Source organism: Mesoplodon mirus (assembly GCF_964341445.2).
Source record: "Mesoplodon mirus genome assembly, chromosome: 13".
Lineage (NCBI taxonomy): Eukaryota > Metazoa > Chordata > Mammalia > Artiodactyla > Ziphiidae > Mesoplodon > Mesoplodon mirus.
This window is the reverse complement of record NC_138989.1, coordinates 69,217,269-69,230,414: the sequence shown is the minus strand read 5'-3', so window position 1 is coordinate 69,230,414 and position 13,146 is coordinate 69,217,269. Positions and strand designations below refer to the sequence as shown.

At 36.4% G+C, this 13,146-nt stretch overlaps 1 protein-coding gene across 1 annotated transcript in view; it reads right to left on the bottom strand.

Annotated features, from left to right (window-relative positions):
* DCC (DCC netrin 1 receptor) overlaps positions 1-13,146 on the bottom strand; it is a gene marked incomplete at its 5' end in the record, with an annotated part of 1,195,962 nt that overhangs the window by 225,827 nt on the left and 956,989 nt on the right. The window contains one exon of the mRNA XM_082640204.1: positions 5,997-6,107. Within this exon, the coding sequence (XP_082496330.1) occupies positions 5,997-6,107 (111 nt within the window). The remainder of the gene's footprint in view (positions 1-5,996; positions 6,108-13,146) is intronic.

Sequence of the window (13,146 nt, the reverse complement as noted above, 5' to 3'; positions counted from 1 at the left end):
ATATTTTTCATTTGTCTGAAAAGTATACAACTTTTTTTTTTTTTTTTTTTTTTTGCGGTACGCGGGCCTCTCACTGTTGTGGCCTCTCCTGTTGTGGAGCATAGGCTCCGGATGTGCCGGCTCAGCGGCCATGGCTCATGGGCCCAGCCGCTCCGTGGCATGTGGGATCTTCCTGGACCGGGGCACGAACTCGTGTCCCCTGCATCAGCAGGCAGACTCTCAACCACTGCACCACCAAGGAAGCCCCTAGAAATATTTTTGATTTTTTCCTTTCTAATTTCTTTATTTTGGTATGTAAAGTTTTATTTATTTTTATTTCTCTAGAGATTTAGAAAATACATATTTTTAAATGTTTTTACAAAAGCACATCTTGACTGGATATACAATTTGACATGGTGTTTATCTTCTATCAAATCATAGACAATTTAGGGCTTTAGCTTATGTTTTTAGATATCTATTAGGTAAGTCTGTCATCGTAGAACATGCTGTTTATCTCTGATTCTTGCTCAAACAAAACTTTTGCTAAATGTTCAGACTCTGTGGAGTTCCAGATTTTTGAGCATCTCATTTCCGTAATATTATTTTTCCGTTTTCTTGTCCTACTTTCTATTTCAAGTTTACTGTTCATTTTTTTCATACCTTTTGGCCTCAAATGATGTTAACATGAAACCAAAAGAAAACACAGGGCCTCCCTGGTGGCGCAGTGGTTGAGAGTCCGCCTGCCGATGCAGGGGATACGGGTTCGTGCCCCGGTCTGGGAGGATCCCATATGCCGCGGAGCGGCTGGGCCCGTGAGCCATGGCCGCTGGGCCTGCGCATCCGGAGCCTGTGCTCCGCAACGGGAGAGGCCACAACAGTGAGAGGCCCGCATACCGCAAAAAGAAAAAAAAAAAAAAAAAAAAAAAAGAAAACACAAACTGGTTTATCTTATTTTATACAAATTTTATTTTGGTATAATTATACTTAATCTTTGTCAATGATTGAAATGACACAAACAAAATTTTTTTTTCTTCTGGCAGTTGTATTAGTTTCCTATTGCTACTATACTTGGTGTATTAAATTACCACAAGCTTAGTGGCTTAAAACAGCATAAATTTATTATGTTACATTTCTGGAGGTCAGAACTCCAATATCTGTTTCAGTGAGCTAAAATCAAGGTATGAGTAGGGCCTACCTCTTTCTTGAGGCTTTAAGGGACCATGTGTTTTCTTGCTTTTTTCGAACTTCCTTGGCTCATGCCCCATGACACTCCAATCTGCTTCTGCTGTCACACCTCCTGTCATTCTGAGCTTCCTACCTCTCTCTTCTAAGAACACTTTTGAATACATTGGGTCCACCTAGATAATCCAGGATAATTGCCTATCTCACAAACCTTAATTTAATCACATCTGCAAAGTCTCTCACTCACAGATCCCAGGGATTAGGATGTGGACATTTTGGGGGGCCATTATTCAGCCTACCACAACTCTTCCATGTATTCTTTTCTCCTTTCTTCCTTCCTTCTTTCTCTCCTTCTTCCTTTCTTTTTCTATTCTTCAATTTCTTTCAGTTAGTCAAAAACTTATTTTTCTCATTTCTCCTTTTTCTGCCTAGAGATTTCCCACTTGTCAGAGTCTATTTTTTGAATGAATATGACATCTTTAATACGCAATATTTCTTCTTTCTGGGAGGAGTCATCATCTTAGATTTTACCATTATTCTTAAAATAAACTTTAATGTGTTCCTTCTCAAAGCCATATGCCCAGAGAGTAACACTTATCATGCAGATTCCAAAAGGCAGAAGTTTTTTTGTGGTTCACTTCTCAAATGAAATGACTTTTCAGTAATTCCACTTGACCACTACTGAACTGGCTAATAGGGCTAATTATCTATTTCCTGGGGTCAGGAAATTAGAACCTGTTCTTAGATTCACAGTTTTTGCTTACATCACTTTTGTATTTTCAGGGTCTCTGCATTGTTGATTTTTGCTAGCCAAGCTCCTCCATTTTAGGGTAGAGGTTTAATTTTAAATTATATCATTATTGATTTGTATAACAATTTCTACCTGTTCACTTTAATTTTTTTTTTTTAAAGCAGCACAAATGGACGTCCAACCTCAATTTCCTGGAGGATGCCTTGCCAAACTTCATCATAATTTTCTTCATATCCTTATGCAAGACATTTACATAAGAACTTTTGGGAATTCTAATTATTTTGTTTTTTTAAGCTGAAATTTTGAGGCACAAAATAAATATTTTAAAACTTCCCAGCTGTTAGTAATAGCAAACATGCTTTCAGGGAACCCTGAACAAACAGTAAGGTTTGGCTCTATAATTACTTTAACAAAACATCCTAATTAAAAGGGTAATCCATAAGGAATTGGAGTATTTCTCCAAGTTACTGTAGATCTTCACACTGCTCAAGTCAAACAGAGAATGCAAGAGAAACTACAGAAGTCACAGAAGGAGAGGGAATTGCTTTCTTTGCTTTCAGCTATCTGTACAAACTGCTGCTTCTGTTTAGCTGACTTGCAAGGCTCAAAGTTACCACCTTAATGAGTAGATCACACCTTCTGAGTTCATTGGGTGACTTAAAGGCAAAGGGAGAAAGTTATGCAACACTATGCACCTAGAAGGGCCAACACTGGGTTTCCCATCCAATGTAGATTTCTCTGGCTACAGCAAAGAATGCCTCCCATTTCAAGTGGTTTTCAAAAGAATTGCTTCCTCCTTATCTAAAAACTTAAAGGAAATCAAAGCCATTCTATATGGGAATCTGACTTTGGAATGCTTAGCCATGAAAGCTCTGGTAGAAGTCATCTAAATCTCATTTTATAATTTAAACATTTACTTGAATAAGTTAAAATGAGATGAATATTTAAAGAAGACTTCCATAGCTTAAATATATATATATATATATATATATATGTATTTATTCTATAGATTCTATATTCTATATTATTTCTATATTTCCATATAGAAAGAGAGCAAGCCATTAGACTGAGTATTCTCTTGGCGCTACTAGTGACCACTTCTGAGCTTGTCCATTCATCCGAATATTAATTCGTATCAAGGGTTATACTTTCTACTATTTGAATGATGTAGTCAAAAGAAAAAAAACAGGAGGAAGGAAGACGAATTGAAATCAGTGTCAGGGAGTTGCTCAGTGAAAAGAGATCATGGGTCCAGAAATTGAGAAAGCCTTAGGACCAAACATGTCTGGTACTATTAATTTAGTACAGTGAGTAAAATCAGTGCTTTACAAAGCAAGTGAAACACATCTGTCCCACACTCCTATAGTTAAATACCCTGAAATGGCTATTAGTTTCCAGTATGTTTTAAATGTATACTATCTTAAATCATAAACTATAACAGCATTATGTGCAAGAAGTGTGAACTGTACTAGGTTTCTTCTATTAATTTTTCATTTACCTTTTGTCAGATTGCTAATGTGCATCTTATGATCAAGGACAAGAACTGTGTAAACAATTATAATCCAAATGAAGAAGTGGAAGAATGAGAGAAGAGGCAGTATTTGAAATGTGCTGAAATGTGTTAACCAGCTGCTAAAGGAGTACCATTTGGATGAGGGAGGATGAATTCTGAACTAATAGTGGTAGAAATGGTTTTTCTTAAGGTATTCACTTTGAAAAATGTCTACTATGCTGTCCTACACACCCTTCCCTGTAATCCTAGCCATCAGTCCCCTTTCCCTGAAGTTTCTAGTTTAAGTACTATTTGTTTTCATGATGCCTGTTCAATCAGTGCAGCCATTATCTGTTAGTGCCTCAAGAGAGCTGTTCATTTTTCACATCTGTACTCCCTGTTTACTTGGCACATCAAAACTGCTTAATCAATACTCAAATAAGGAAAAAAGTCAGGAGGGATGTTGCATGCAGAAGAGAGATATTATTAAGCTAAAAACATGGTATAGTTCAAACATCCAGTGAAGCGGCATTTATTAAGACACTATTCATGAGCTCGGCATAGAGGTTCTTGATTAGAATGGATGTATGAAACGGATTCTACTTAGATCACATAGATATGAAAAGAATGCAGTTAAGTGGAAGTTTTGTGCCATCCCAGGAGCTGTGATTTTACATTTTGGTTCTACTTACAATGTGAGACATTCAGAGTGAGGAGAAAGAACATGTAAGTCAAGTGGAGCATCCCATTCATCCTGGATATTTTATAGGAACTTCAGCACCTCCACCCCATTTATTTTCACTCCTTCCAGTAAGAGATATAGTCCCTTAAGTTTGGGTAAATGATATGACCTCATTTCTTAGAATCTTTTGCCTTGAATCACTGTGTTTTTATTGTCATTGGGTCAGTTCTAAAGGATTCGGGGGACTTTGCTTTGATAACCTGTACTGGGCATTGACTCACCCAACCCGGTCTTAAGTGTCAGCTCCACAGTTACCAGCAGAGTGACTGAATCAAGTTGGTTTACTTTTCTTAGCTTAAGTTACTGTTCTTTAAAAGTAAGCATAACAATATATATTCCACATGTATAGATGAGAGTATAAAACACAAGTATATAAACTTTAAAAGTTATTTCTCAAGTAAAATAGAAAAATGAAGTATTCCTACAGAATATCCTAACCATCCTTTTATTGTTTAAATAAGACAGATCATGTCCTCATGACTTTAGGCCCAGCTATCCTGGCCTCCTTGTCATACTTCAACCACCAACTGGGCTTCAATCTCTGGATGTCTCTTCTTGCTATTCCTTCTGAACCAAGGGCTCTTGTCTGACCTATTTGCATGGCTGTCTCCCTCACTTTCTCAAAGTCTGTGCTCATATTTTGCCTAATCTGAGAAATCTTCTCAACCCCCTATATAAAAGAGTACTCCCTAACTATTTGTTATTCCTTCTACCACACTTTATTTTCTTCTGATAATTTATCACTATCTATCTCTACCTCAATAAAATGTATACCCTTTGAGAGTAGGGACTTTGTTTATTGCTTTGTCCCTAATACCTAAAATAATGTCTGGTATATAAAATTTTTCAAGAAAAATTACATGTTGAATAAATGACTACATGAATTCAAGTTCCCTGACCTATTAATGAAGGGTGTATGTTTTGCAAAGTGTGAATTTGTGTAGCTCCATGTCTCGATTTACCTTATCTAAGAGAAGTTAAATATCATTTTCTAAGCCTCAAGTTACTTTACTTTAGGTTTACTTTAGGGTTGTCCTAACTGAGTTGGCCCATGTCTGTCTACTTCTAAAATACTTTTTGCGCTTTAGCCAGACTAGTCTCTTCAAAATGCAAACCTAATTGTCAGTATCTTAAAAAATTATTTCATGAGTTGCTTAGGATAAAGTGGGTTATGGCTTTAATGAGATTCTTAGGACAAAGTTCAAAATCCTTAATTTGGTCTTGCCAGATTTAGAACATGCCTGTCTTGCAAAAGTAACTGCATGCCATCTCTGTGTTTCAGCCATGATGGTTTTTATTTCGGGTCCCTAGCAGCACCATGATCTATCTTGACTTCAAACATGCATTTACCTTGCCCTCTACTTCTCCTCCTCAATTTCTAATGTATGTTTTTGCATAGCTAATTCTTGTTCATCCTTCAGGTTTCATTTAGATGTAAATCTTCTCTACGTCTATCTCTTTGCCTATCTATCTATCTTCTTATCTTTCTATTTAGCCATACATCCTATGTTGAACCATAGGATATGGCCAATATTCAACCAGGTTTGTATTATAACAATGGTAATTTCCTATGACTTCACTTAGAATGTTTGTCTTTCTAAGCTCCACAAGGAAAAAAAACCATGTCTTTCTTACTTATTATTATATTCTCAGAGCTAAACACAATGCCTGATGTTTAGCAAAGTTTCTACAAATTTTCTTTGAATTAATGTGCTATCACATGGCAGTGATTATCATTAGAATAAATATCCCCAATGTTGAAGTTTATCAATTTTTTTAAGGTATCCTTTGAAGCTGAAGTAACGAAGAGGACAGAAATCAGAGTGACAGTGATTGGGGAAAGGTCTTACCATCGAGGTCATTCTCTGGAGTCTCTGCTGTGTACCAGTTGGAAGGTGGTCCAGTGCCATTGACTGTCATGGCTGACACTTGAAAACTGTACTGACTCCCTTTCTCCAGTCCTGTGAAAGAATTTTCCCCAGAAGAAAAAAAAAAGAAAAAACTTACTGAAAACAAGTATTTCTGGTGGGTTTTAAAAGTTTTAGCAAAATTTTAACAATAGTAGACATGCTTTACATTGTTTGTGATTGTTGTGGTAATTATTATTTTAGCCAAAAGGGCTGGAAGATTACCGCAAGAAATCAAATTATTTTTCATATATCCTCATTTATTTTTTCCAGTTTACAAAAATGTAACCCTGAAAATAGCCTCAGGGCAGAGGCAGAATATAAAATATGAACGATGAAGAAATAATCAAAAATAGCAAGGATCATTTTTCCTCACAGTTCAGAAGAGGCCTGCCTATAAATCAAGAAGAGTCAATCTAAAAATTTATGCTCCATCATTCATTCAAGGTCAGTGATTATGTTCCCTTTGGGCCAAGAAAGAAAACTCCAAAGCCACTGTACTTCAGCAGAAAAAAATAGGTCTTTGTCTCTCGAAAACATCACAAGACATGGTTCGTTTTGCATTAGCTTCCATACTAGAGCATGAAGAAAGTCTATCTCTATGATAATTTGGACATACGTTATAGGACACAGTGATGACCTTAGAGCTGATTTTCCAGTACACAGAGAGTATAGGTAGACAAGAGAGGCCCTGTGTATCATGAGTGTGATACGTGTAAGTTTTTAATGTAAACAATTTTCCTTTTAACTGAATCTCAATGTTGCTCATTAACATGAAAAATTATTGTAAAACACATGATGCTTGTCAAAAGACCATATGACTTTTTTGAGACACTGAGGACTCAGTTTAAACTGACAAGTTCTTAAACCTCAATGAGTTGAACAACACTGATAAAAAATAAAATAACACTTCTCTGTTTTTCCATTAATTTGAAATGCCATGAACATTTGGAGCCAAGGAAAAGTCATAAATAAAGCTATTAGAGAAATGATGCTTCTATCAAGTACAAACTTATGCACTTGTATATTTTTGCATAGGAAGATGAGTAAATCTTGGTACTGAGAAGAATTCTAACTTACTATTAATAGGAGATGGTGTTTTACATGATGGTTAGAATGGACTTGTTAATGTCGAAGGGCAGTTGTCTTCAATAACTAGTTGTTGGGGAAGCTGGTAAAATAGTCTTGCGCAGGTTTCAGAGACAGAAGTTGGCCTCTGACCAACCTGTGACCCGACCTGGACTGCGCGCCTGCTTACTTACCTAACAATTGCTGCTAGCAAATCAAACAGCATTTACGATAAGAGAGGGAGTGGGTCTTGGAATTTCTTGAGCCCTGGGGACCTGGCCAGTCCCCTGGGGTCTGAAAAATCCTGTGACCACCCCCATGGTGAAAACAACATCATTGTTAAAGTGAATCCAGAGCTGCATTTTTGCATGCAAACTGATGATATGAGTTTGCGTCCTGGGATTATAAGCGGGAACCCCCAGAACTGCAACTTGAAGTCTCACCCATGGGGTGGCCGCACTGCCTGGGACCCTTCCCCAGTTGGGGCTCCAGATTGCTGATACTCAGGACTTTCCAGCTGCTGCTGCTTGCATCTGGAAGTAGGTGTCGGCCCAATTCGGTGATGTATGTTTTATTATATACTTTGTTAATATTCTTACTCCTTTCCTTCCAATAATTGTATATTGAAATTGATATAATTCCTTCTAATGATTGTATATTGAAATTAAATTAAATCACCTTCTATTAAAGATTTGATTGAAGCTGTTTATTTGTGTGAGACGAGTGGTTATTTTGCCAGGGAATCCAACGAAACTTAAAACCGAAAGTAGGCTTTTGGCGAAACACTAGTACTGTTAGAGACAGTTTGATAAACTCACCCACACAAAATGCTGTCCTCTTAAGAGGCTTCTAATTTTATAAAATAGACCGGAAGGCATGGACTGAGAATAGTTTTGCTGCTGTTGTCTTGTTATCATCAGTGTTTTAATTGTATATCCACAGAGCCACTACAGTGCCTGACACTGGGAAGGCACAAACATAAAACAACTGTTGAAAGATCCACTAAAGCAAGTCTTAGCACAAAGGAAATATCAGACTACAATACAATATCCAACACCATCAGCAAGGTGGTGAACGGATGCTTTTGAACATAAAGCCTTTGTGGTGCCTTAAGTAGGCTTGTGCTCACTTTGACTTGTCCCTTAGTTAACATGGCACTGATCTGATACTTGTTAATATTTTTCACCCTTCATAGGTGCTGTTGTTGATTCCTGAGGCAGAGGGATTACAGAGGCTCTTCCGGGAAATTAAAAACTCACAGGGAGGGACTTCCCTGGTGGCGCAGTGGTTAAGAATCCGCCTGCCAATACACCGGACACAGGTTTGAGCCCTGGTCCGGGAAGATCCCATATGCCACGAAGCAGCTAAGCCTGTGCGCCACAACTACTGAGCCTGCGCTCTAGAGCCCACGAGAGACAACTACTGGGCCCATCTGCCACAACTACTGAAGCCTGTGCACCTAGAGCCCATGCTCTGCAACAAGAGAAGCCACCTCAAGAAGAAGCCTGCACAACGCAACGAAGAGCAGCCCCTGCTCGCCACAGCTAGAGAAAGGCTGCGTGCAGCAATGAAGACCCAACACAGCCAAAAATAAATAGAATTAAATCTTTAAAAAAACCCAAAAAACAAAATCTCACAGGGAGAGAACTCTAGGAAGAAATGTTTACCAAATTATTGCAATCATTACAGCTCATGACTTTCATAGTGGTCTCACCTCAAATAGTTTAAGTCCATCAAAAATATACTCTTTTATAGTAAGGGGAAATTTAACTTCATTTTTCTTTGAAATGGACGGACAATTATGTCAGTACCACCTCCAGTGACTGATTTGAAATACTTTCTGTGGTGGTCAGTTTTATGTGTCAACTTAGCTAAGGTAAAGTACCCAGTTATTCAATCAAACACTCAGTGTTGCTGGGAAGGTATTTTGTAGATACGACTAAAGTCCATATTCAGTTGCTTTTACATAAGGGATATTATCCTAGATAATCTGGGTGGGCCGGATTCAGTCAGGTGAAGGAACTGAAGAGCAGACTGAGGTTTCCCTGAAGAAGAAATTTCACCTGCAGACAGCAGCCTCACCTCGGGAGTTCCAGCTATCTTTCCTGATGGCCTGCCCTGTGGATTTTGGAATTGCCCAGCCAGCCATCATAGTCAATTAAGTCAACTGCTTGCAATAAATCTCTTAGTATATATCTCCACTGATTCTGTTTCTCTGGTCAAACCTTGACCGACATACCATTCTCTTACATGCAATATTTTGACTATAAATGGAAATTTTTCTGAATGCCCTATATTCTGTTCCATTCATTTGACTTTAAATCGAGTGGTGTTTCTCATGCAGAATCTATCAATTTTTAACATAAGTTAATTAAAATATCTCACTATAAAGTAGATATGCAAATTTCTTCTTATAATTTTGCCAAATTTCAATTTACATATTTTGAGTTTAGACTCTGTCAGTATCATTAATTCAGTTTTGAGTAAAACAAAAGCCTACTAATAGCTTGAATAATAACTTGAAGTAACAATTAGAAGGCAGTTAAAAGACCAACCATTACGTGTTTCCCCTATGAGGCCTCATCTGGCACCCCCCAAGCTACTTATCAGAATATCCCTTCTAACCATATACAGTAGGGTAGTTTTTCATATCTTTCTCTCTATGATATCAGTAGTGAAGCTTTAATACTCTATATAGAGTAGTACCTAGGTCAACCTGAAAATCCTGTTAACTTTTGAAATATTATATTTTAGCTTAAATTTTAAAACTTTTGGAATTTATTCTAGAATGTTGCTGTGGAATCTCACTAATAACACTGAGAAATTCTAGATTAAGTATAAGAAAATATTTAAAGATATATATAACATCCCAATATTAAAAGAGATCATAATGTCTAGTCAAACGGTCCATCTAACGCTGTATATCCAACTAAGTGGTCCTGTAAATAAAGCAGGGATACTTTTGGAATAAGAAATTCACCAAGGAATGGAATCCACTCCAACAGTTTTGCTTGTTAATAAAAGTTCTTCTTTAGATTGCATTGAATCTGTTTTACTATAGTATTACCTACAGATAAATCTGAGTTTTACACAGTGGGATTAAAAAAAAAATTAAATTCCACTTTCAAGATATCTTTACCCAAGCCTTCTGATTCTAAATTCAGTGCCTTCTGTACCAGACCTTTAGCAACAGAATTAAACCCGTGACCCTCTTCTAGTCTAGGTAAGTGGAGGATGCAGTGATAAGCAAAACCAGAAATTTTGGCTTTTCAGAGTCAGTCAGTACTTTACCCTGAATTCTAGGTTTCAAATGTTCCTGCTTTTTTGCTGTGAGGCCAGACAAGTTTTAAATGTTCTGAGAGCTCTTTTAATCTCACTTTCTCATATACAGTTATTAGGTAATAATACCTGCATTTCTACCTTAGAGTATTCTTTTGAGAATCAAATGACAAACTGATTTCAAAAATAATTTATAAAATTAGGCATTTAATAGACATAAAGATAACTAACAGTTGCAGATTATTTTCTCACTTGAAACACTCCATTGATGGATGGATGGATGCATGCATGCATGCGTTCATTCATTGGAGATGGGATAGAAGGAAACCAGCGTGTAATCAAAAGCTGTTTTGTGTATGTATTTCTCAAAGCTGTTATCTGAGATGTGTTTCCTGAGTTGGGCTAATGGAAATATTAAACAGTATTTCAAAAATAAATTGGTAGGGAAGTTTTGACTTAATCTCTTCTAAAGTTACTCATTTCCTCTAGTTGCAAAGTTAATCCTCAATTTTTATTATTCAATAGATATCTCTTTCCATCCCTGCATTATTTTACTATCCCTTTACATACTCACACAACCACATAGTCATTGTTTATGGTCAACATCATATTACCTATAGTTTAAGAGTTAAGAGTATAGGTTTTCAATTCAGGCAGAATTAGACTTGAGTTTTTGCTGCACCACTTATTAGCTGAATGACCTTGAAAAACTTACTAGCCCTCTTTCTTTGCCTAAGATTTCTCAACAATAAAATGTGTATATGAATAAAAAATTATTATAAAGATTAAATTTTAAAATAGATAAAGTTTTATTTTCTTATCATGGATTTTTTTCAGCTATATCAAGGTATATACTTAATATGCCAAAAATTGCACATATTTAATGTATATATTTTAATGAGTTTGGACATATGTATACATTATGATACCATCACCACAATAAAGGTAATAAACCTATCTATCACCTTCAAAAGACTCTCTTGTCCTCTTGCTTTTATTATTATTTTTTAATGGTAAGAATTCTTAGCATGAGATGACTTCTAAACACGATTTAGGTGCACGATACAGTACTGTTAATTATAGGTACTTGTTGTACAGCAGACCTCTAGAACCTATTCATCTTGTATAACTGTCATTTTATGCCCGTTGAACAACTCGCCATTTCCCCCTCCCCCTCTCCCCTTGGAACCACCATTCTATTCTCAGTTTCCAAAAGCTTGACTATTTTAGATACCTCATATATGCAGAATCATGTATCTGCCCTTCTGGGACTGACATTTCACTTAGCATAATTTCTCCCAGTCCACCCATGTTGCTGCAAATGGCAGGATTTTGTTTTCTATTTTAAAGCTGAATAATATTCATTTTTAATTTGATGTATGTATATACCACAGTTTCTTCATCCATTTGTCTGTTGATGGAAATTTGGGTTGTTTTCTACCTTGGCTATTGTGAATAATGTTGCAATGAATGTGGGAATGCAGCTATCTCTTTGAGATCTTGATTTCAATTCTTCTGCATATGTACCCAGAAGTGGGATTGGTGGTTCATTGTCAGTTCTATTTTTAACTTTTTGAGGAACTTCCATACTGTTTCCAGCATAGAGCTGTTGTCAAAGTTGCTATTGCTGTTATTATTGTTATAAATGTTAAAATTGTTTATATCGATGCTCTTTTACAGATTGATACAATGGCCAGAGTCACTCACAATAAAGTGAGCTAAAGATGACAACACTGTATAGTACAAGGAGCACGTAACTAGGAATCAGAACGTCTGTGATCTAGTTGGAATCCATACCATTAACTAGTGGTGCATCTTAGAAATGTCATTCTTCTGGCTTCAGTTGCCTCTTCTATAAAAAAAGGGCTTTGGATGAGATGAATTGTGTGTTTCCTGTTCTGTTTGTCAGGGACGTATAGTTCAATCTCAATGTGTGCATGTGTGTGTGTGCCTAGCTGCTTCTAAGTACAACTTTATTCTAAAAGAAGTATGGTATAGGTAGCAATGCTTTTCTTAGCTGTAAAAAAGTTCTATTGTTAAAAGCAGATTGTCTTCTGCCTGTTTCTATCCCCAATAATAAGTGCCTTCAAACTCTGTAATTCTTCAGTTCTTTTCTAGTTTCTTAAAACTTATGGTCAACAGACGATGTATTATTCAAACAATATAATTTCCCTTTATTCCCGTAACGCTATCCTTGTTATAAAATTGCTGTGCCATTATTTCAATTTGTCAGTCCATAAAACACCAATGCATGTTTACCACTATATTTATTTTTATATTGGTCATGAAGCATGAGAAAACTCTTAAATTCAGTTCCAAACAACCTTCTCTGAAGAGCACTCAAAAATTAAAAACAGCACTTTAAAATTCAGTTGACTTGGGTTCCCACAATAAGATTGATAGCAGTGATTTAAAATCCTTGTTATAACTCTGAATTACTTTGTTATTGCAGATGTCTCATTATCCTAGTAAAAAAAAAACACACACAACAAAAAACAACTGCCTAACAAATAGAAGACTGTAAAAAACAATATTTGAGTCTCTACATCTGAATATTTATACCATCCAAAGGAAGCATTCTGGCATTTTCAATTTTCTAACAGCCAAATCAACATATCCATGTACTTTACAGATATTGAAAACATGGGAGCAAATCCTGTACATTTTAAAGTGCTGAAGATTCATATAGAAAATCAATTACTTCCACTTACTACAAAGTGGGTAAGTTACTACATATATCCTGGGG